Raw genomic sequence first — 23,329 nt, forward strand, 5'->3', positions numbered from 1 at the left:
AAACGAACCGTTTCATTCTCATTGAAGCCATACTAGCATACAGGGAGACCATGGAAATCCTAAATTTTACAACTTTATGGCCGATGAGGACTTATACCACCGTTCTCCCAAATGTAAGTCCACTGCGCCTTCTCGCTCTCGATAGGTACCGGGAAGGGGCCATGAGGAGGGGGTGGGGGGGGGGGGGGTGAGGGGGGGGGGTAGTCGACAGTGGAAAAACAGTAGGAACAGGTGATCATTGTAACAAGTATCACGAATTACAGAAAACATTGGCGTAATAAGTGAAGGAAAGCGCCAAATGCATTTTTAGATAGACAGTCGAAGGTCTTCAGAATGAAATGGACAAGACTTGTGATTTTGCTGTACCCCCGTCTTACGTACGTTGAGAGGACATGCACGTTCAGAATGGTGCCCCAGATTCCGATGTCTTTGTTCCAGGTATAGGCCGAGGACCTACCGGGACTGGCCGTGACACAGTGGCGAATTCTGCGCAGTGACTATCGGATTCGTGCGGGAACTCACTGCTGCCCGTGAGAAGGCACCATTGGCCAAGGCGATACGCACATCCTCCCTGCGGTGGGCGCCTTATCGTGGCTGCGTATGCGTCGCCAGTCCAGTTTCGAGACGTCAGTTTCCCCCGAGCACGGTGCAAGTGCGGACATTATAATTTTGTTGAGCATTGCGAGGAGAAACCTGTCATGTGTTAACGGGCATTTCTTTCGTCCGTTATATTGTTACTAGTGACTGAATCCGCGCATCGGCCTTTATCTTCGCGTCTGAGGAACTGTCAGCGTTTCCAAACACCGTCAGGTAAGAACGTAGTGGCGTGAGTCCACTTTTATGTTTCTTAATGAACACCATCCTGAGAGATGAACTGAGCTCTGATTCTGAAGAAACCTTCCGATCCGTCACTCGCCTCTGCTGGTATAACTTATGAACAATGTATATGTAGTACAGCATCTGCGGGATAAGAAGGAATACGAACCTGACTTGTACTATGACATTCGAAAGAATTGCATGTTAAGTCGTTAATAAACGTTATTCCACTGAGAGACGGTCAAATTGCATATTAATTTGATAGATTCCAACAAATGAAAATGACCAAAACTTTAAGTCAATGATCTATCCCTACACTACACGATCAGTCAAAACGATCGCGTTCTTACACTTTTGTAGCAGAAGAGCGATACAAATTAGCAGCAGTGCCAAATAATTTTGTGAGAAGTCGTTCATTACCGAAACTGTCTCAAAAGACCAACGAAGAATCGAAATGAATGAAAGGGGTGTAAAAAGATATACTTGAAGAGCTAGGGAAAGGAAGGGTGAAAATTATGAGTCCACATAAGAAGAACGGCCCAAGATCGTCCGCCAAGGAGAGTATGGGGTTGGCAGCCACAAGTAAGAAGAAGACCGAGAGAAGACCGGACAAAACAAGTGATGTTAATATTGACAAGATCACGAATGCGAGGAGATTCGTAGCGCATATTGGAGAGGAGGATCCGAGGGCTGGCCAGCACGGTTACAACAAACTCCAATAATAATAATAATAATAATAATAATGAGTTATGTATGTATGTACTGTCAATACATTTGAACTTAAAAGTTCCACACCGCTGATGCGAAAATTTCATTAATTGCTGATGAAGTGTTCTGCCTACAGATTTTCTCAAATTTTCTTTCTTTTTCTGCTTTTTTTGCACCTTAATGTATATGGTTTAAGTGGTTCGCAGACAGTAAAACTTGTAGTCTAACTGCATAAAAAAACTGGAAGTTGTTTGCAATTGAAAGTTCTAGCGACGTTTCAGCGCAATATCTTCTCGCGTTTCTTGCCGGGTAAATCCGCAGAGTGCCCGCGAAGTTTTGGTAGGCATGTTCCCTCCTTCCATCTATGCCAGCAGATCGAACCCGTTTGCTGGCAAAAGATTGAAAATCGCGCAGCTACCAGCATATTGCTTCTGATTTCGTATGAGGCACATAAAAGGAGTGATACTCCCATCCCGTGCACTACAAGCTGACGTCATCCTCTACTGCCGCTGTGTGTGAATTGAATTTTCGAACAGTTGTCAGAATTTTCCTACTTTTATTTTGAGCGAAATTGAAAATGTCAGCAAATGACGATCTCGTCAAACAAAAATTTTTTATTGGTGACAATCAATCGCTTCCCCCTAATGATCACGCATATTCGAAAGTAACTAACTTTGCACAATGTTTCTGTCAATCACTAATACAGTCATGACTGTTACTGAGGACAGAGAATAGCTCTGGCTTCTTGGTACAATGGCACTTTTCCTTTTGTCTAAAACTTCTTCACATTATATAGCCTTTCTTGATTTTAATTTCTTTTTTAAGTTTCCGGTTTTGGGAAGAAGACTTTTTTTGTATTTGGAAGCGCTTGTGAAGGTCTGAAATCTATGATACCTCCGACGACATTACGTTTTTGTAGCGGTAGGGGTAATGGCAGTAACAATTGTGAACGATATGGGAGAGGGTTCCTAGTTTGGCCTTAAATCCAGAAAAGCAAGGGATGTTGAACGTGTAAGGGCAGTGATTTTCCTGCTTCCGATCCGGGACTCCGAAACTCTGCAGAATACTTTGTGTCTTCTCTTAAGATTCTGCCAGATACCACATACACTCTTCAGACCTACTATGGTGCACAACCAGGCATTTGGTGAGTGCAGAGGAAAGCAACAACGTTTACTCAGAAACACCATAACACGTAAGACTTTAGTGTAGACGCACAAGCAGTCTACATCTGTTTGGCTAAATGCGGTAAGCTGCTGACGAACGTAGGCAGGAAGTATCACTGACAGCAGTTTGCCTTGCCTTTGAATGGGATGCAGCTACTTGAAATTTTGTCCAGTCTAAGAATATTCCTCACACTACAAAAGACACTATATGACAGAAACGGTCAGTGCACACTACATGTACTGTGATTTATTTATGACATAAATTTGAAGTAGCCGGCCGCTGTGGCCGAACGGTTCTAGGCGCTTCAATCCGAAACCGCGCTGCTGCTACGGTAGTAGGTTCGAATCGTGCCTCGGGCATGGATGTGTGTGATGTCCTTAGGTTAGTTAGGTTTAAGTACTTCTAAGTCTAGGGGACTGATCACCTAAGATGTTAAGTCCCATAGTACTCAGAGCCATTTGAACCATTTTGAAATTTTAAGTAACCATATGATTACCGGGAACGTCTTGCTCTCTTTAAGCAGAACTGACACCAAGCCAAACAACGAAGAAAGAAAATGATGAGATGGCAATGTACACCAATCTGCCTCTGCGTGCTGACCTCCCTATACGTAAACCTTATTAACGGCTTCACATCTCACGGAGACAGTGACGGGTATTGTGCTGAAACTCCCTGGCAGACTGAAATTGTTTGCCTAACCGGGATTCGAATCTGGGACATTGCGAGGTCGCGTCCCGTTAGTTAGTTTCAATCCGCCAGGGGTTTTCGGATCAGCCCACACTTTTTTTCTATTCATTTGCTTTCGAGGTTGCATGTACAGCTACCTCAATAGTGGAATGTCAGTTATGACGATATGAACGTAAGGACAGCACAGCACCCAGTCCTCAAGCATAGAAAAATCTCCGACTCGGCCAGAAATCGAAGCCGGGCCGCTTCCGTTTGCAATCCGTCGCACTGACTGCGCACCTAGAGAGGCGGACTAGGTACACATTTCGCTGTCGAGTGAAAATTCGTTTTGGTGCACGGTATTATTATGGTGCTTAGTGCAAACGTAATCATCTTTGCTATGCTATCACTCTTCTACGCGACTTAACAAAGATAGACCTATGTCACACCGACTTTGAGTACTTGGACTACAATGCGATACTATTGATCCTATTCTACTGAGCTATAAATATGATGTACATCATTTTATTACAATACGACGAGTATTTAAAGTTTAGTTTAGAAATTTCAAACTGTTTTCAAATATTCTTGCATTCTGTCATAAAATACTAGTTGAAAATCAACAGATTTGGTTCATAAAAACTGGTTCATAAAAGAACTGTTGCACTACAGTCATTGTCAATAAACGCTTTTTTATCTTACTAACATTAGACAGCTATTTTTTTCTGTGTGGAGTTGAACCAGTACAAAGTAACACACTGGTTTCGTATCTCATTAAAGTCTTCTGATATTCTACAGAAATATCTAGACAGGCTATCAATCCACGTTATACAATACTGTCATTTTTGTCAGTCAGTTCTCACTCTCATGCATTTAACTTCCCCAATGTACTGAGTACATCATTGCTACTTCCGTTAAAATGCACGGTCCAGTCACATTAATGTGACCACCGCCTATGTTCCACGTCAACGTGCACAGACGCCAGGTGACAGCACTGGCATTGGACGATACATAAGGCGTGTCAGCGGGACACGGAAACAGTGCAATCGTTGTAATGCTGAAACGGATCGACTTATTTGACGTCCAGAAGAGCATGATCATTGGTTTTCGGGGCAAAGATGGATGCCGTTCCGAAATAGCTAAGTTTATAAAATGCTCGCGTGGCCCCGTGGTTAGAGTACACCGTGCGTGGCAAACTGGTGCTATCCAAAACCTACGCCGAAGCAACTATGGTACACTTCGAGCCATAGATGACTGGGATGCACGACGGGGTGGCGGCTACGGAGAAGTGTACGCGTGAATAGAAGTGCAAAACTGTTGAGCAACTGACCGCCCAGATGAATCGAGGGGCTTTCAACAGTGACTCCTCCACGACCATTCAGCGAACGTTGCTGCCTATGGGCCCTGGCAGAAAGCGCGTGGTTCATGCACCCATGCTGACTTCTGTTCATTGGGGCCGAAGGCTGGAATCTGCATGCCAGTACCACAGCTGGACGTCCACCAAGTGGCGACGGGTGGCCTTTTCAGATGAATCACGCAGAATCGGGCAAACGTCGGTTGACGTGCACAGCGTGATACGTCTGGAAGGAAAAAACTCCTGCAACAGTCATCGGAGTGGTCCAGACCGGAGGAGGGAGCGTTTTGGTCTTAGGATTGTTTTCGTGGCACTGCTGGGTGTTCTAGTCATTCTGGAAGGACACTGGATCAACACGAGTATGCATGTCTCCTTAGGGACCACATCCGCCCCTATGTACAGTTTGTCTTTCGTCGGCACGATGGCGTCTAGCGGTAGGACAACGCTATGTGTCACATAGGTTGGAATGTACGTGTCTGGTTCGAAGAGCATCAAGATGAGTTTATCGTACTCCCCTGACCAAAAAACCCCCAGATTTAAACCCAATAGGTGAAGTAGTGTGTAAGCTTAGGGACTGATGACTTTAGCAGTTAAGTCCCATAAGATTTCACACACATTTGAACATCTTGAACACGAAAATCGTCAATCGCAGCTGGCCACGGCACTGGAGTCAGCATGGCCCCACACCCTCCGCGATGCGTTTTAGAGCCTCACTGACCCTCCCTGCACCATTCGCGTCGGTCCGCGCTACGACAAGTGGTTATTCAGGCTTCCGCCAAGTGGTCACATTAATGTGGCTGGGCAGTGTATATTCGGATTATCCTCAAAAATTCTGTACTGTCAACTATTTCTCATTTACGTCTGCGCATGCTGTAAGACGAGGCTTTCTCAACAGTGTTGGTGGATTACTGGCCGCAGAGATGGCGTCAGCATTTAGTGATGTATGTCATCATGGTGAATATGTTGGTTTGGAAGAGCCTCTGTTTTCGAGTTGTGCCCTCCGATTCCCGAGTAAATCACCATGTTGAAGAAGCCACGCCATACTTGAGGTATGACTGATTAATAGCAGACTTTACATTTGGAAGAGATATAACAAGGCGTTTAAATGCAACAATATGTGGAAACAATCTTGTGACCATTAAGATGTGTGAGAACTTTAATGCAATAATGCAAGAACGTCACCTGGATACCAAGCATTTTTCGCTGCAATCATCCCAAGGCGCGTCTTTAGTAGTTTACAAAGAAAAAGTAAATGAATAAAATAAAACAAAATAAAAATTAAGCAGCTTCGTTGGAGTTTCGAGGCAAGAAATCTGCAGAGAATGGCAGCAGAAATGAATTAATGTAGCCATACTTTTTCAGTTGCCTCAAATCTCCACCATTACCATAAGTCATGACTGATTTGTATGAAATTATACTCTAGCAAGGACATGGAATAGTTACTTTGCCATCGTGGTGTAAGCGCGACAGAAATTCCCAAGCTCTCCAGAAATGCGGTAAAAGTTGTGTATATGAATGAATTTTATTGCCAACTCTGTCGAAAACTTCCAGATTAATAAACCCATACTAAAAAACGTTCTGCTACTGGCGTCATTTCTGAATTTGATGTAAATTATTTCGTGAAGTATAAACAGGAGAAAAAAAGAAAGGTCGTGTTTCACGATGTAATAAAATATTTCTGGTTTCGCTTTTCTTTCAGTCTTTTTTTCTTTTAAACGCTGTGTAGTCACAACCTAAAGTGCTGAGGCATCAAGGAATCAAGACAAATGCGGAGGTTAACAATCGTAGAGAGAGACCAAGACTGAATACAGTAACCACGTAACGGATGTAGGTTCCAGTAGTTATGCAGAGATGAAGAGGTACTGTTTGCTAATTTTGTACTCAGTTTGATATTTATGTCAACGATACATTGCCGCCGGCCGACGTGGCCCAGCGGTTCTAGGCGCTTCAGTCTGGAACCGCACGACCGCTACGGTCGCAGGTTCGAATCCTGCCTCGGGCGTGGATGTGTGTGATGTCCTTAGGTTAGTTACGTTTAAGTAGTTCTAAGTTCTAGGGGACTGATGACCTCAGATGTTAAGTCGCATAGTGCTCAGAGCCATTTGAACCATTTGGTACAATGCCATATTGCCCGTCGTAAAATATTCAGAATGTAATAAGAGAAAAAAATAATCTGAACTAAACGGTGAACTATAAATTTCAGATTGAAAAATGACGGTAATAATAACAAACAAACAGGACAAAAATTAATTTGCAAAACTTAACAAGGGGAGGGAAAGGGGAAAGACAGATCAGACGTTACTTTAACCACAATCCTGTGTCTGGCGTTATCGTAACAGTGAGAATGTTGCTAGTTCATAGTCTCGTGGTGTTGCTCGATCTGGAACAGGTCCATATTTTGAGGAGAGAACAACATAGTTGTTTCGGTTCTCAGTCCATATGAAACAAGTAGGGCTTACAAAAAATTCAAACATGGGGTGCACGGTAGAAGAAGTATTTCGTGTGGACAGTGATGAGTTTCTTCGTCCTTCTCTTGTTTGGGATGCGTAATCTTGACATATCATGAGGTGAAGCCAGTCTTACCAAGAATCTCACGAGGTGGCACTACCGAACTAAGACACTGCGCAGGCGAACCAATGAAGATTCTTAGATGAATTAAAACATCTGAGTTAGTCATTTTTATTCTCTTCCAAGATGCTTTTCGTGGGCGTACACTCTAACCTTCAGGTGGATCAGGGGGACAAGTATATTTTTTCACTTGGATGTAGCCAGTTTTGATTTTAAGTTATTATTGTCACTTGTACCATAATATGGTACTGTAATAACGATCTGATGCGTGCTTGCTGTAAAATGTGAACTTTCACGGCCGGAAATGTCACTTCATTGAACTATTCCTTGCTATGATCCAATGAACTTCTTGCTGAAACCTGATGTTTTGTCCCTATCTGTGGAGGACATAGTCAAGGTGGAGTGTAGCTTCTCTGAATGTTCGGTTCACATCCTGGCTCGCTACACAACAATAAAAGTTTTTTTCGCGGTCTCCGTTGGGGAAGCTTGAAACTCGAACGCAGTTGGCCATTGTCCGTTGCTGTCGTCCGCCATCGCTATCTCCCCGTCGTGGACGACTGGTACACATCTTCTTCAGGACCACCATCCGCATTCCGTTCAATTGCATACCCCCTCCTTCCTTTTAAAGATGTTTTGCAGCAGGGAGACCATCAGATTAGATAGGCCTCAGGTACTGGCTGCCAAGAACGGGCGTTAAGGAAAGGCTATACATAGAAGTGAGAGAGATTATTAAACATGCAATAATTTTATTCCAGAGTTAGAGGTTTTGATACTGAATGGATTTCAATTCCGGTGTGTATATTATAAATGGTTAGTACATATATATATTGTCTGAGAAAAGAAGTGAAGCACCGAGAATAGGAGGAGGAATCAAACACAACGTCACTGATTTAGAGAGTATGTGATGTTATTTCAGTGCTTCCAAATTCGAGTCAAATTTTCAAAGAACTCCGCAGTAGAAAGCAACTTATCAGTACGATTTTGCATCCCCTGTGGCCTAGATGCATGCACTGATTCGGTTGGGAAGGGTCTCATAAAGTCGTCGTGTACTGCCCTGAGGCGCCCTAGTCAATTATTATTTTAACTGGTCTTTGATATCCTGGATAATGCCACAAGAGATGAAGTTGATGTTCAAGCTCGTCCCAAACATTTTCTATTGGAGACACATTTGGAGTTCTTGTTGGCAACGGAAATATCGCATAAAGCTGACAGAGACTCGTGGCATCTGTGGAAGAATGTTGTATTGTTGAAAAACGGCGCCACGATACTGTCACACATGAGTTAACAATTGAGAACACAGGATGTCCGTGACGTACCATTGTACCATCAGAGTTTCCTCAGTCACTACTGGCCGTGACCTGACGGTCGCACATCGTGACGCCAGGAGTAACATCGCTGTGCTTGTTTAAAACACTGGAAGAATGAGACCTGTCCCCAGGTCGCCACCATACGCGCCGACGACGGTCATCCGGGGTAGTGCAGAACTGCCATTCATCGCTGAAAACAATGTGGCGTCATACGCCATCAGTCACTGCTTTCTGGTCACGGCACCAGCCCAGGCGCAGCCGTTTGTGTAGTGGTGTTAACAGCAGGATACGCATGGAATGGTAATTCCATAGTCCGGCTGCTGTTAGTCTCTGACCAATGATATGGGCCAATATAGAATGTTGCGCAGAGCCCTTTACTTGTTGTCGGATGGCAGGTGCAGATGTGAGGGGATTACCATGTGCCTGGTGCACAATACGGCGATTCTCCCTTGTAGTGATTATGCGTGTCAGCTGCAATCTTGGCGACGAGTATTCCTGCCTTAACGTTGCCATGCATTTCAACATTGGGCCACTGTCACAGGTGAATGATCTACAATTCTGGATGTCGCACGATGAGACCAGCCACCGAAATGGAAATCCACAACAAGACCTTTCTTCAAACCCTGTAAAATGCTGAAAAGGCTTTATAATACGAGTAGGTGGCAACTCTGTGTCTTTCAGAATGATCACTCACCATCTGACACTGTTCACGCACGTTATATACCTTTCTGGGCCTGGTAACAACACTAAATACGATTGTCGCTAATGTATTCTGGTAGCCGTTCGACATCTCACAGTGAATGGCATCACTTTTTTTGACAGCCTGTGTATGTTCCTTATGAAAGACTAGTTCGTTGAGTGTTATGTCACCAATAAATTAACGTTGCAAACTTACTATTTATTACAATTTCGGCAGTATAGTTGATGTTGAGCGCAGTTCCCAGTGGTGATACGCGTCTTTTGTGGATATGGCAGCAGGTGATTATGGTGGCCATGGCGGCGATGGAGACGACTCAGAGCAGCCCGGCGATGCAGGGCCGAGCGGTCAGCGTGAGCGTCGACTCCCTGGACGTGGTGGCCTCTTCACACTCCACTAGCGCTCAGGGGGCGGCGGCATCCACTCCTAGCGGTGCTGCAGACTCGCTGGCAGTCGTCGACCTGGCCGACCAGGACGAAAAAGTCGTCAAAGTGGAGTTGGCCAACTTGTCAGCCGCGACAAGCAAGGAGGATATTGATGACGAGGTGAGTCAACCCGGCAGTAATAGTCAAAAGAAATCTACCCATCTCTTGTCCCACCGATGACCTGAAGTAGATTGTATGATTGGAGTTCATACAGGATGTCACATACCTACACTAGCAAGTTTTTTTCTTGACTACGGAATTCGGTCAAGCTCACACTAGGTAGACGTGAACGACGAACTGAGTGGTGAACTTACTTTCTGCTACAATGCATTACGTGTCGAGCAAGTGCCACGACCGGATTTAGACACCACAGCGCCCTAGGCCAAAGACTTTCCGGTGTCCTCTGAGTCCCTTGATTCCGCAACCCCAACCCACTACGACAGGTTTGTTTTTGTTTATAAATATCTCCGCGATACCATGATTTCCGACGGATTTGTTGAAAGGATCATGAGAAGTGGTGTTCGTATCTAACAAACACTCTTGAAAGACCTAACGTGACATTGTAAGTTGATTAATGCTCAGATAGTTGGGTCACTAAATGTTTCGTTTTCATTGTTTGCGTCTTTAAAAATAGTTTCATAACAATGTGCACACTCCCAATTGCGCTCACGTGCCTCATTTGTTCTTTGTCCCCCACACACTCTTACGTTTCCCCGGCTTTGTCGTCTATTTCCTTGCTTCCAAATAGTGGAAGCTCCATACTACCATCACAACTCTCGCCTTTAATGCCTCTTAGCAATAAACACCAACAATAGTATCGCTACCACTCCAAACTATACCAGCGCTGTCGCCACAGGCATGACTGCCATCAGCTCTCTCACTGAACGTTTTTATAATCTCATCTTGATCGTTAATGATATTACTACCTACAAGGTAACGCAAATTTGAATTCTCACGCTTAGAAAAACATCATCACCTTCATCATCTTCATCATTGTCCTTTCAGGGATTAGGCCCTACTGCCTGTTCCAGCCTCAGTTCGTCTTTGCCTCAGCCTTCTGTGTATCTTTGGCCAACAGGTCTTTATAACAGGTCTGTATGACAGTGCCACTTCCTAAATTCTCTTCCTACTTGATTGTATATTGGTCCATTTTATCCTGTATTGCGAATATTAGTAACTGATTCCGTATATCCTGGTTGTTTATTTTATCAGGGCGTGTGTGTCCCAGTAGTACCCTAAGAAATTTCATTTCTGTTGCTTGTATATGGCTGTGGTCTTTCTGTCTTTCAGGAATTCGCTTAGAAAAACATTCGCCAAATCTTCAAGCAGCAATAGTGTCACCTTTTTTCATTCACTTGTTGGTTTTCTATTTTGTACACCAATAGATTTTTCACACCACTCATTCTCTTGTATAGACTACTTAAATTAATAGCTACTGCGCATAGTGATGACAACTGACAACCAACTTGTACACAAATCTATGCGAAACGTAACTTTACAGTAGTTACAAGTAGGGTTGACAGATTTCTCGGTCGTCCAACCAAGATATTCTGATTTCTCGGTCTTCAAACCGGAACATAATGAAAAATCGCTTCTCAGATTGTAAGATAAAATACATTTATTAAGAACAAAAACGAAAAATGCAAATGAAACGCATATACATGTATGTATGAACGTGTCAGTCAACTATACTTCTGCCTTTATGGCGTGTAAATGTCTTTAGGAACAGAAACAATAGGGGCAAAATAATCTCATATTTTACACCTTAACTGCACTATAACAGAAATAAACCTGAACTTTTATTTTTTTGTGCTTTGCATTTTACTTGTCCATTTTTAATCGAGCCTTGTTGTTTAATAAATGATCGGTCATTTCCGAACAATCAGAATCATAATTTTCCAAGCATAGAAGAATGCTCTCAACGGTATTGACTGAAAGTTTATTCCTCTCGTCCCTCCACTGTATTTCCACCAAAGAAAATATTCTTTCTACGTTACCGTTGTGGTCTGGTATGGAAACAACACAAATGCTTAAAAAATCCCTATATTACTCGTGAAATTCCGTTTCTAGTTTGCAAAATACAACTAACCATTTTGTATTTTCAGTCTGGAGACTGTAATTCACAGATTAGGTTGGGTTTTACTGAGGTGATTTAGTTAAATAAAAATGTGTCATTTAAAATAATATTTTTTGTTTTCAAATATTCCACTGATTTTTCTAAATCTTTCCATTCAGTTATTTTTTCCAGTCATCCACGAAAACACCAATTATTTTTTTAATGGTATGGTCCACAGTTTCAAATAGCCAGCCACTGTTTTGTAAAAGTTTACAAGTTTTTCATTAATCATGTTACTCTGTTTCTTGAAAATGTACATTGTTTTAACTCGAGAACAAAGAAACTGGCTTTTCAACTTTTCCGTTGGTGTGTTCTCAGTCGATGTATCAACATTTAGAAGTCTGTGATTGACTTTTTCTCCCGTTTTTTCGTATACGTTATTAATACCATGTCTCTCTCGTCTTGCCTCCAAATCCAGTGCATTTCTTCACGTCACTTTTTAAACCACTTGTACACAAAAATTGACCGCCATATCTGACGTCTTCCTTCTCAAACTTCTCAGTTTCAATAATTTTATACTTATGTCTGTCTTGGTAAAATACTGAATCAAAAGTGAATTTTTTTCCTTTTTATGGTTACTTACATCGGAGCTAAAGCTATAAAATGAGCAACTTTGAAGTTCATTACGAATGAGATCAACTGAATGAGGTGCAAGAACTTGCTATTAAGTGGCAATTTTTGAGTCATTAAATATTTTTGGTATTAACTTATTAAGGCAGTCTGTAGAAGCAAAAGACTGATGAATGTTTTTCGGCCATGTGGCATGCAAAACACCTGCTGTAGTAATTTTTTCTTCTTCTAAACTATCGTGTTTTATAAAATAGTTTGTGAGAGTTTTACTTGCACTTAAAGATGATATGTTGGATTTATGTTTCTCCTTTCAAACGTGATTCTTTTTATCTGCAGTTCCTCTGTAGTGTCCTGCGGTCGGCAGGAAAGAACTAACGATCAAGTCTGATCACACTTTATTTAACTAAAGTGCCTTCTTGGCCTGCACTAATTTCCAAACTCAAGAACAACAAGAAACACAATAATTCTTGGGGTGGCGATAGCCAGATATAAGTTACAAGACAATGAAAAGAAATAATAACAACCAAAATACTACGCTATACAATTCCAAAGTGGCTTTACTTTCAACAAGATACAAATTTCTACAGAAGACAACGGCAAGTGTCTACTGGACTAGAGCCGGCGCAGGTATTGGCCGGAGCTGTCGTAGCTGTAGGTACACACTGCCGATCTGACTCTGTTGGCACGCTTATAATACCGATTTGCGGAGTGCTACACTTAGTCACATTAGTTCCAATTGCTGAATCTCCGTCACATGGCATTTCACGAAGTAGTGCCGTGTTTATGCGGAAGGTCTGTCGATGTTTACATTCACTGGCGATGTTTTAATATGAGCTCTTGAAGGGCTGTCAGCAGCCCACCTTGCTTGTTGTTGTGCGGGCCCTCTGACAGATAAGGAACCCCTACGACACCCTCCATGACCAATACTTAAATATGTAGTACAGAGTTTATAGAAGGCTTCGTGTTCTGTTCTTCCTTTTTTAACAAAGGAATATTTCTCGCTCTATTTGTCGAAAATTTCCACATCCTCTTTGACATTGTGGACAGGACTCAGAGTTTATAAAATAAAGTATTTAGAAACTTCCTGATTTATTTAAAAAAAACTATATATTAGGCACATTACGGCAATATTTTAATGAGTGCACCTCAGAGGAGAGTGAGGGGGAAGAGCAGCACAGAGATAAGCAGTTAACAGCATCACATGCATTGCTGACAACATAAACTTTGGCCGATCTTCCGCTACGCTAGAAATGTCAAATAATAGGGTTTCGCGACTGCGCAGTGTGAGAACGCTCACATTCAAATATGGTATTATTTATAGTAATAAATACTAAATAAAATAAAGTAGTAATGACTCAATAAGTAGATAACCAATGATATTCTGAACTACAGTAGCGTATTTACTCCATGTCAGACTGTTAGATCGCAAGTGGTGAGAACAGCGAGGAAAGGCACCATATCTGCAGACTTCTACCGACACTAGATTGTCGCACTATAATTGCTAGCCATTGCAAAATTTACTAACGTCGGTAGCAAGCTGTAGACAGAAGCAGTAGAAACGTTTGATATCTACACAAATATCATCTTTTCAGACTTTGTCGTCCAACGCCTTCTAGTCAGCTAAATACAGTACGAATCAGACCCTCTGCATGTATGTCTGCAGACTGAGAACTGCGAGAAGATGATTCTGAGAAACACGGCGTGCTGCGCGCCGACTAGAGGAGGTGCTACCAGTTTCACAATGCAAACATAGTTAAGAATCAAAATGGCGATAAACCGGGACATTTGAACGTCCCGAAACGTGTAGCCGGCACACTGGGACTTGAAAGTCACAACCGGGAGTCTCGAGTAATCGGGACACCTGACAACCCTAGTTGCAAGCAGCGAAATTAACAATCGCCCTTCCCAGTGAACTCACCAATTGAACCTACGGAATGATATCTAATCTAGCGGTCTTGTGTTGATCTAGTTCTCTCAATGCTCTGCCAAATTCTTCTCACAGTACCGTATCTCACGTCTCACCTTCCTCTACTTCCTCTTCCTTTTCTACAATAATGTTTTCATTTTCCTTGTAGAGTCTCCATATACTTTCCTTCTACATTTTAGCTTTTCTTTCTTTGCTTAATACTGGCCGGCCATATGAGCATTTAATATTGATAGGTTGCTTCTCTTTTCTTCAAAGGTCCTTTTAATCTTCCTGCTGGCAGAACCTATCTTTCTCTAAAGAATACATTATCTACAGTTTTGCATTTTTCCTCTAGACATTCCTGATTACACTTTCTGCCAGTATAATTTTTTAAACGGCTGTATTTCCTTCCGATTGCTTCATTGGCAGCATTTTTATATTTACTTCTGTCATGAATGAAATTCAGTATTTCCTGTGATATCCAAAAATTACCTTTTTGCCTATTTGCTTCACTATTTCGTCTTTCAAACCTGCCCGTTCGTCTTCTAGTGTATTTGCTTCCCCTGTTTCAGTCAAACCTTGCCTTATTCTCTCGCAGAAACTCTCATAAGGTTTTTTCACTTTATCTAGCTCTCACCTACTTAATTTCTTACCTTTGTGCAGTTTCTTAAGTTTTAACTTACAGTCCATAAGCAACAAATTACGTCTAGGGTCAGCAACTGCTGCTGGAAATGTCTTAGAGTTTAAAATTCGGTTTCGAAGTCACTGTCTTATTATTAAGTGTGTAAGCCAGGAACAGTCTGAAAAGCTTGAAAGGTTGTTACAGGCTAGGTTGTGCTGAGAAATAATTGTCAAAAAATAAATAAATAAATAAATAAATTCGATACGCTGGGCCATTTCCGAATTAATTAGCAATGAAGTTGTTGTTGTTGTTGTGGTATTCAGTCCAGAGGCTGGTTTGATGCAGCTCTCCATGCTACTCTATCCTGTGCAAGCTTCTTCATCTCCCAGTACCTACTGCAACATACATCCTTCTGAATCTGTTTAGTGTACTCATCCCTTGGTCTCCCTCTACTATTTTTACCATCCACTCTGCCCTCCAATACTAAACTGGTGATCACTTGATGCCTCAGAATATGACCTACCAACCGATCCCTTCTTCTAGTCAAGTTGTACCACAAATTTCTCTTCTCTCAAATTCTATTCAATACCTCCTCATTAGTTATGTGATCTACCCACCTAATCTTCAGCATTCTTCCGTAGCACCAGATTTCGAAAGCTTCTTGTCCACTCTATTTATCGTCCACGTTTCACTTCCATACATGGCTACACTTCATACAAATACTTTCAGAAACGACTTCCTGACATTTAAATCTAAACTCGATGTTAACAAATTTCTCTTCTTCAGAAGCGTTGGCAGTCTACATTTTATATCCTCTCTACTTCGATCATCACCAGTTATTTTGCTCCTCAAATAGCAAAACACCTTTACTATATTAAGTGTCTCATTTCCTAATCTCATTCCTTCAGCATCACCCGATTTAATTCGACTACATTCCATTATCCTCGTTTTGCTTTTGTTGATGTTGATCTTATGTCCTCCTTTCAAGACATTGTCCATTCCGTTCAACTGCTCTTCTAGGTTCTTTGCTGTCTCTGACAGAATTACAATGTCATCGGCGAACCTCAAAGTTTTTATTTCTTCTCCATGGATTTTAATACCTACTCCATATTTTTCTTTTGTTTCCTTTACCGCTTGCTCAATATACAGATTGAACAACATCGGGGAGAGGCTACAACCCTGTCTTACTCCCTTCCCAACCACTGCTTCCCTTTCATGTCCCTCGACTCTTATAACTGCCATCTGGTTTCTGTACAAATTGTAAATAGCCTTTCGCTCCCTGTATTTTACCCTTGCCACCTTTAGAATTTGAAAGAGAGTATTCCAGTCAACATTGTCAAAAGCTTTCTCTAAGTCTACAAATGCTAGAAACGTAGGTTTGCCTTTCCTTAATCTTTCTTCTAAGATAAGTCGTAAGGTCAGTATTGCCTCACGTGTTCCAGTGTTTCTACGGAATCCAAACTGATCTTCCCCGAGGTCGGCTTCTACCAGTTTTGCCATTCGTCTGTAAAGAATTCGTGTTAGTATTTTGCAGCCGTGGCTTATTAAACTGATAGTTCGGTAATTTTCACATCTGTCAACACCTGCTTTCTTTGGGATTGGAATTATTATATTCTTCTTGAAATCTGAGGGTATTTTGCCTGTCTCATACATCTTGCTCACTAAATGGTAGAGTTTTGATGGGCCTGGCTCTCCCAAGGCTGTCATTAGTTCTAATGAGATGTTGTCTACTCCCGGGGCCTTGTTTCCACTTAGGTCTTTCAGTGCTCTGTCAAACTCTTCACGCAGTATCATATCTCCCATTCATCTTCATCTACATTATTTCTATAATATTGTCCTCAAGAACATCACCCTTGTATAGACTCTCTATATACTCCTTCCACCTTTCTGCTCTTCCTTGCCGGCCGTTGTGGTCGTGCGGTTCTAGGCGCTTCAGTCTGGAACCGCGTCACCACTACGTTCGCAGGTTCAAATCCTGCCTCGGGCATGGATGTGTGTGATGTCCTTAGGTTAGTTAGGTTTAATTAGTTCTAAGTTCTAGGCGACTGATGACCTCAGTAGTGAAATCGCATAGTGCTCAGAGCCATTTGAACCATTTTTTGCTTTCCCTTCTTTGCTTAGTACTGGGTTCCATCTGTGCTCTTGATATTCATGCAGTCGTCCTCTTTCCTCCAAAGGTCTCTTTAATTTTCCTATAGGCAATACCTATCTTACCTTTAGTGTTATGTGCATCTACATCCTTACATTTGTCCTCTAGCCGTCCCTGCTTAGCCATTTTGCACTTCCTGTCTATCTTATTTTTGAGTTGTATTCCTTTTTGCCTGATTAATTTACTGCATTTTTGTATTTTCTCCTTTCATCAATTAATTTCGATATCTCTTCTGTTACCCAAGGATTTCTATTAGCCTTCGTCTTTTTACCTACTTGATTCTCTGCTACCTTCACTATTTCATCTCTCAAAGCTACCCATTCTTCTTCTACTGTTTTCCTTTCCCCCATTCTTGTCAATCGTTCCCTAATGCTCTTCCTGAAGCTCTTTGCAACCTCTGGTTCTTTCAGTTCATCCAGGTCCCATCTCCTCAATTTTCCACTTTTTTGCAATTTCTTCAGTTTTAATCTACAGTTTCAGATTGTGAAGGGAGACGAAAATTTAATAGTCATGGGTGACTGGAATTCGAGTGTAGGAAAAGGGAGAGAAGGAAACATAGTAGGTGAATATGGATTGGGGGACAGAAATGAAAGAGGAAGCCGTCTGGTAGAATTTTGCACAGAGCACAACATAATCATAACTAACACTTGGTTTAAGAATCATGAAAGAAGGTTGTATACATGGAAGAACCCTGGAGATACTAAAAGGTATCAGATAGATTATATAATGGTAAGACAGAGATTTAGGAACCAGGTTTTAAATTGTAAGACATTTCCAGGGGCAGATGTGGATTCTGACCACAATCTATTGGTTATGAACTGCAGATTGAAACTGAAGAAACTGCAAAAAGGTGGGAATTTAAGGAGATGGGACCTGGATAAACTGAAAGAACCAGAGGTTGTACAGAGATTCAGGGAGAGCATAAGGGAGCAATTGACAGGAATGGGGGAAATAAATACAGTAGAAGAAGAATGGGTAGCTTTGAGGGATGAAGTAGTGAAGGCAGCAGAGGATCAAGTAGGTAAAAAGACGAGGGCTAGTAGAAATCCTTGGGTAACAGAAGAAATATTGAATTTAATTGATGAAAGGAGAAAATATAAAAATGCAGTAAGTGAAACAGGCAAAAAGGAATACAACCGTCTCAAAAATGAGATCGACAGGAAGTGCAAAATGGCTAAGCAGGGATGGCTAGAGAACAAATGTAAGGATGTAGAGGCCTATCTCACTAGGGGTAAGGTAGATACCGCCTACAGGAAAATTAAAGAGACCTTTGGAGATAAGAGAACGACTGGTATGAATATCAAGAGCTCAGATGGAAACCCAGTTCTAAGCAAAGAAGGGTAAGCAGAAAGGTGGAAGGAGTATATAGAGGGTCTATACAAGGGCGATGTACTTGAGGACAATATTATGGAAATGGAAGAGGATGTAGATGAAGATGAAATGGGAGATACGATACTGCGTGAAGAGTTTGACAGAGCACTGAAAGACCTGAGTCGAAACAAGGCCCCCGGAGTAGACAATATTCCATTGGAACTACTGAAGGCCGTGGGAGAGCCAGTCCTGACAAAACTCTACCATCTGGTGAGCAAGATGTATGAAACAGGCGAAATACCCTCAGACTTCAAGAAGAATATAATAATTCCAATCCCAAAGAAAGCAAGTGTTGACAGATGTGAAAATTATCGAACTATCAGCTTAATAAGTCACAGCTGCAAAATACTAACACGAATTCTTTACAGACGAATGGAAAAACTAGTAGAAGCCAACCTCGGGGAAGATCAGTTTGGATTCCGTAGAAACACTGGAACACGTGAGGCAATACTGACCTTACGACTTATCTTAGAAGAAAGATTAAGGAAAGGCAAACCTACGTTTCTAGCATTTGTAGACTTAGAGAAAGCTTTTGACAATGTTGACTGGAATACTCTCTTTCAAATTCTAAAGGTGGCAAGGGTAAAATACAGGGAGCGAAAGGCTATTTACAATTTGTACAGAAACCAGATGGCAGTTATAAGAGTCGATGGACATGAAAGGGAAGCAGTGGTTGGGAAGGGAGTAAGACAGGGTTGTAGCCTCTTCCCGATGTTGTTCAATCTGTATATTGAGCAAGCAGTAAAGGAAACAAAAGAAAAATTCGGGGTAGGTATTAAAATTCATGGAGAAGAAATAAAAACTTTGAGGTTCGCCGATGAGATTGTAATTCTGTCAGAGACAGCAAAGGACTTGGAAGAGCAGTTGAATGGAATGGACAGTGTCTTGAAAGGAGGATATAAGATGAACATCAACAAAAGCAAAACAAGGATAATGGAATGTAGTCTAATTAAGTCGGGTGATGCTGAGGGAATTAGATTAGGAAATGAGGCACTTAAAGTAGTAAAGGAGTTTTGCTATTTGGGGAGCAAAATAACTGATGATGGTCGAAGTAGAGAGGATATAAAATGTAGGCTGGCAATGGCAAGGAAAGCGTTTCTGAAGAAGAGAAATTTGTTAACATCCAGTATTGATTTAAGTGTCAGGAAGTCATTTCTGAAAGTATTCGTATGGAGTGTAGCCATTTATGGAAGTGAAACATGGACGATAAATAGTTTGGACAAGAAGAGAATAGAAGCTTTCGAAATGTGGTGCTACAGAAGAATGCTGAAGATTAGATGGGTAGATCACATAACTAATGAGGAAGTATTGAATAGGATTGGGGAGAAGAGAAGTTTGTGGCACAACTTGACCAGAAGAAGGGATCGGTTGGTAGGACATGTTCTGAGGCATCAAGGGATCACCAATTTAGTATTGGAGGGCAGCGTGGAGGGTAAAAATCGTAGAGGGAGACCAAGAGATGAATACACTAAGCAGATTCAGAAGGATGTAGGTTGCAGTAGGTACTGGGAGATGAAAAAGCTTGCACAGGATAGAGTGGCATGGAGAGCTGCATCAAACCAGTCTCAGGACTGAAGACCACAACAACAACAACAATCTACAGTTCATAACCAACAGATTGTGGTCAGAGTCCACATCTGCCCAGGGAAATGTCTTACAATTTAAAACCTGGTTCCTGAATCTCTGTCTTATCATTATATAATAGCAATGAAGTTAGCCAACCTTAAATGCTTTTTAGACTGTTTCTAACTACCACATGTAAGTCTGAAACCTTCCATTGTCTCCATGTTTCTTCCACGTACACAAAGGTCTTACATGATTGTTAAACCAAGTGATAGCAATGATCAAATGGTGTTCTGTGCAAAACTGGGTCTTGTGGTTTCCTCTTTCATTCTTTTCCCCCAGTCCATAGAGTCCTACTATTTTTTACTATTCCTTTTCTTGCTATCGAATTCCAGTCCCCTGTCACAATTGCATTTCTCTTCCTAACTTATTTCAATAACTTCTTTTATGTCATCATACATTCTATCAATCCTTTCATCACCTGCGGAACTAGTTAACACATAAACTTGTACTACTGTGTAGCTTACTTTCAGTCTATTCATTTCCATTTCTGAGATGTGTAACCTCCCTACCGATTACGAGATCCAACATTTCACGCTCCGACCCTTAGAATTCCACCTTTTGGTTCCCTTTTGACGATATCCCCCTGAGTAGTCCCCGTCCCGGAGGTCTGAATGTGGGACTATTTTACGTCCGTAATACTTTACTCAAGAGGATGCCCTGATCATTTACCAAATAAAAGATCTAAGTGCCTTCAGGGCAAACGACGGCTGTAGTTTTTCTTTGTTTTCCGTTCGCAGTACCAGCACAGCAAGACGATAATTGCTAACGTTACAAGACCAGATCAGTCATCCAGAATCTTGCCCCAGAAACTACAGAAAAGTCTCCTGCCTTTCTTCAGGAACCACGTATTTGTCTAGTTTCTCTACAAATACCTTTCCTTAGTGGTTTCGCCTACAATAAGGCTGGCTGTATCGTTGAGACATTCACTTCGGCAAGGTGCGATTACAAATTTTAGTGTTATGCGATTACATAAATTTGTGATCTACACGTCGGCAAACACAGTAACGCAGACCATGATTTGTTCAATGCTCCAGGAAAAGGAATGAAATTCATCTCACTTAGTTTTTCGAAAGAAAATTTGCGATAAAATGTCTATAGGTGTTCAATTTTCCTGGTATTGCAAAGAGCATCCCATGATATAGCTTATTAACTTTATAACTGGAAAGTTAATCTTTGTCCCATTATTGTATAGAACATCTTCATTTGCACTCAGTGGTACTGTCACCGCTAGAGTAACGAGTCATACACAATGTAAGGCACATCAAACTGTGGCACTATAAAGATTGTCATTTGTACGATTATCGGGTAATAAAGAACTTACTTCGGATTAAGATCTAAGATGACCTGTTCTTAAGGTATTATAATTTAATTAGAGATCAAATACAATTTTGTAGTTTTCTATACTTAATTGCAATTAAAATCGTGAGTAGAGTCAAGAATATAAAGTCAGAGGGAATCCAGTAGTTGGGAGGGACAAACCCATTCCCTGACATCTTTTATTCAGTTGCTAAATCCATGCATTCTATAGCTGCTGCTCTTTGTTGAACTAGAGGAATGTTTTGTGTTGCTGGGAATCTGAAAGATCTCAGCGAGTTTAGGCGAATCACTCACAGCAGGTGTAGGTTGTGATGGAAATCTGGTACTGCACACTTGTAGCAATGTTCATATGTTACAACAATTAAACCGAAAAATGCACAACAGCCCCTGCCGACTTCTGTCTCAAATGTTGCCACAATGACTGTAATAGCAAACAGTCTGTTTCAGAACACTTTGTCTACTCGTAGCTCTACTACCAAACGCTAGAGATTTACCAGCAACTAAATTTCGTAATGTTATCTTGTACTACCGGCAACGTGAGTAGCGGTCGGTATCGTTATCGAAAGGAGAGACTGTGCATTGTGAATGAAACTGTTTTATGCGAACGGCAGCAATTACAGTCTTGCATTGAGAGAGTATCACCGACTGAAAGGTTTGAGGAGAGACCCTTGGTCATTAAATGGTTTAAAAAAGACGATAATGAAATTCGAAAACACGGTTTAGTTTGATGTGGCACCTGGAAGTTATTGGCGAGGTCGCAGTTACTGTAACTAAGCATGCAGCACGTGCCCTTTCTAGTGTTAATGCTCGTACAGTGTCACGAGAATTGATCATCTCAAGATCAACAGTACGCTACGTTTTGCGGTCTGTATTACACTAATACCCGAACAAGACCAGAGGTGCGCAACTGAAACCTGATGACCCACAATAAAGTTCTGAAGTTGCTCTTCGGTTTCTGGAACGGATCGAAGTTGATTACATGTGGTCGGGCAGTATTCTTTGCAGTGACGAGACACATGTCACACTAAAGGGTGCAGTGAATACAGAGAGCTGCCGAATTTAAGGTACTGTTAAACTGCGTGTTGTGCACGAAGAGCTATTGCACTCGACTTATGTGACTAAGAACCTTTACACTCGGTTTGTTCTTCTTTGAAGATAATGCAAACAGAGGGCCTGTCATGCGTACCGCGGCGTCTGCACGTTATCGAGACCTTGTTGTACAGCGTGTGATTCCTGCTTTGGAACTGGGCAACTGTGAAGAAACCACTTTTTTCGTGCAAGATGGGGCAACACCTCACGTCTCCCGCCCAGTGAAAGATCTGCTTCATGCAACCTTCCACGAACGCGTTATCTCTAAAGGTTTTCCAGATGCACGGCCTGCAACGTCACCTGATTTGAATCCATGAGACTTTTGGCTCTGGGGATATCTAAAAAGAACGCATTCACTAGGTACACGTTCAGACTCTACCTGATCGTAGGTCAGTGTACAGGAGCACGTTGCTCAGAAGCCATCGGAACTGCTGCGAGCACCTGTAAATGACGTCATTTCGCGGGTGCAGTATCTCGTCGAAGACTCCTGGGCTCGTACTGAACAAACTGCGTAAGCGGCGGTTAATAAAAAAATCGACAATATGCCACTCTCACGTGTTTGACCTGTCTTTCCCACTTCCAGTTCCTAATCCATTACATATGGAAACATTTCTACATGTCTTTCTTGCATTCACAGCGCCAGATTTGCCTCTGGTGACCAAAACTGAAATTAATTTTTTCCTAGCTTAAATCGGTTCCGCATTAATACGTTAGCATATCTACCAAGTTTCGCTGCCTAATGATAACTTCAACCCACACGGGAACCCTGGGAGCAGCTGCACTTTAGTTTTAACCATCCAGTATATGATGCACCAAATTCATCTTTCTATCACTCTGTAAATTCACGGCACAAACTTC

The 23,329-nt window shown here is 41.8% G+C and overlaps 1 protein-coding gene across 2 annotated transcripts in view; it reads left to right on the forward strand.

The window, feature by feature from the left end:
- Nucleotides 1-632: 632 nt before the first annotated feature.
- The window catches only part of LOC124595201 (ninjurin-B-like), a 35,586-nt gene continuing 12,889 nt past the window's right edge, over nucleotides 633-23,329 (forward strand). Inside the window, exons 1-2 of one of the 2 annotated variants that reach the window (XM_047133837.1) lie at nucleotides 633-810; nucleotides 9,559-9,825. In XM_047133837.1, coding sequence (XP_046989793.1) covers nucleotides 9,568-9,825 — 258 coding nt within the window. In that variant the 5' untranslated portion in view covers nucleotides 633-810; nucleotides 9,559-9,567. The remainder of the gene's footprint in view (nucleotides 811-9,558; nucleotides 9,826-23,329) is intronic. The other variant, XM_047133838.1, reaches the window with a different exon arrangement.

Source organism: Schistocerca americana, chromosome 2 (genome assembly GCF_021461395.2).
Source record: "Schistocerca americana isolate TAMUIC-IGC-003095 chromosome 2, iqSchAmer2.1, whole genome shotgun sequence".
Lineage (NCBI taxonomy): Eukaryota > Metazoa > Arthropoda > Insecta > Orthoptera > Acrididae > Schistocerca > Schistocerca americana.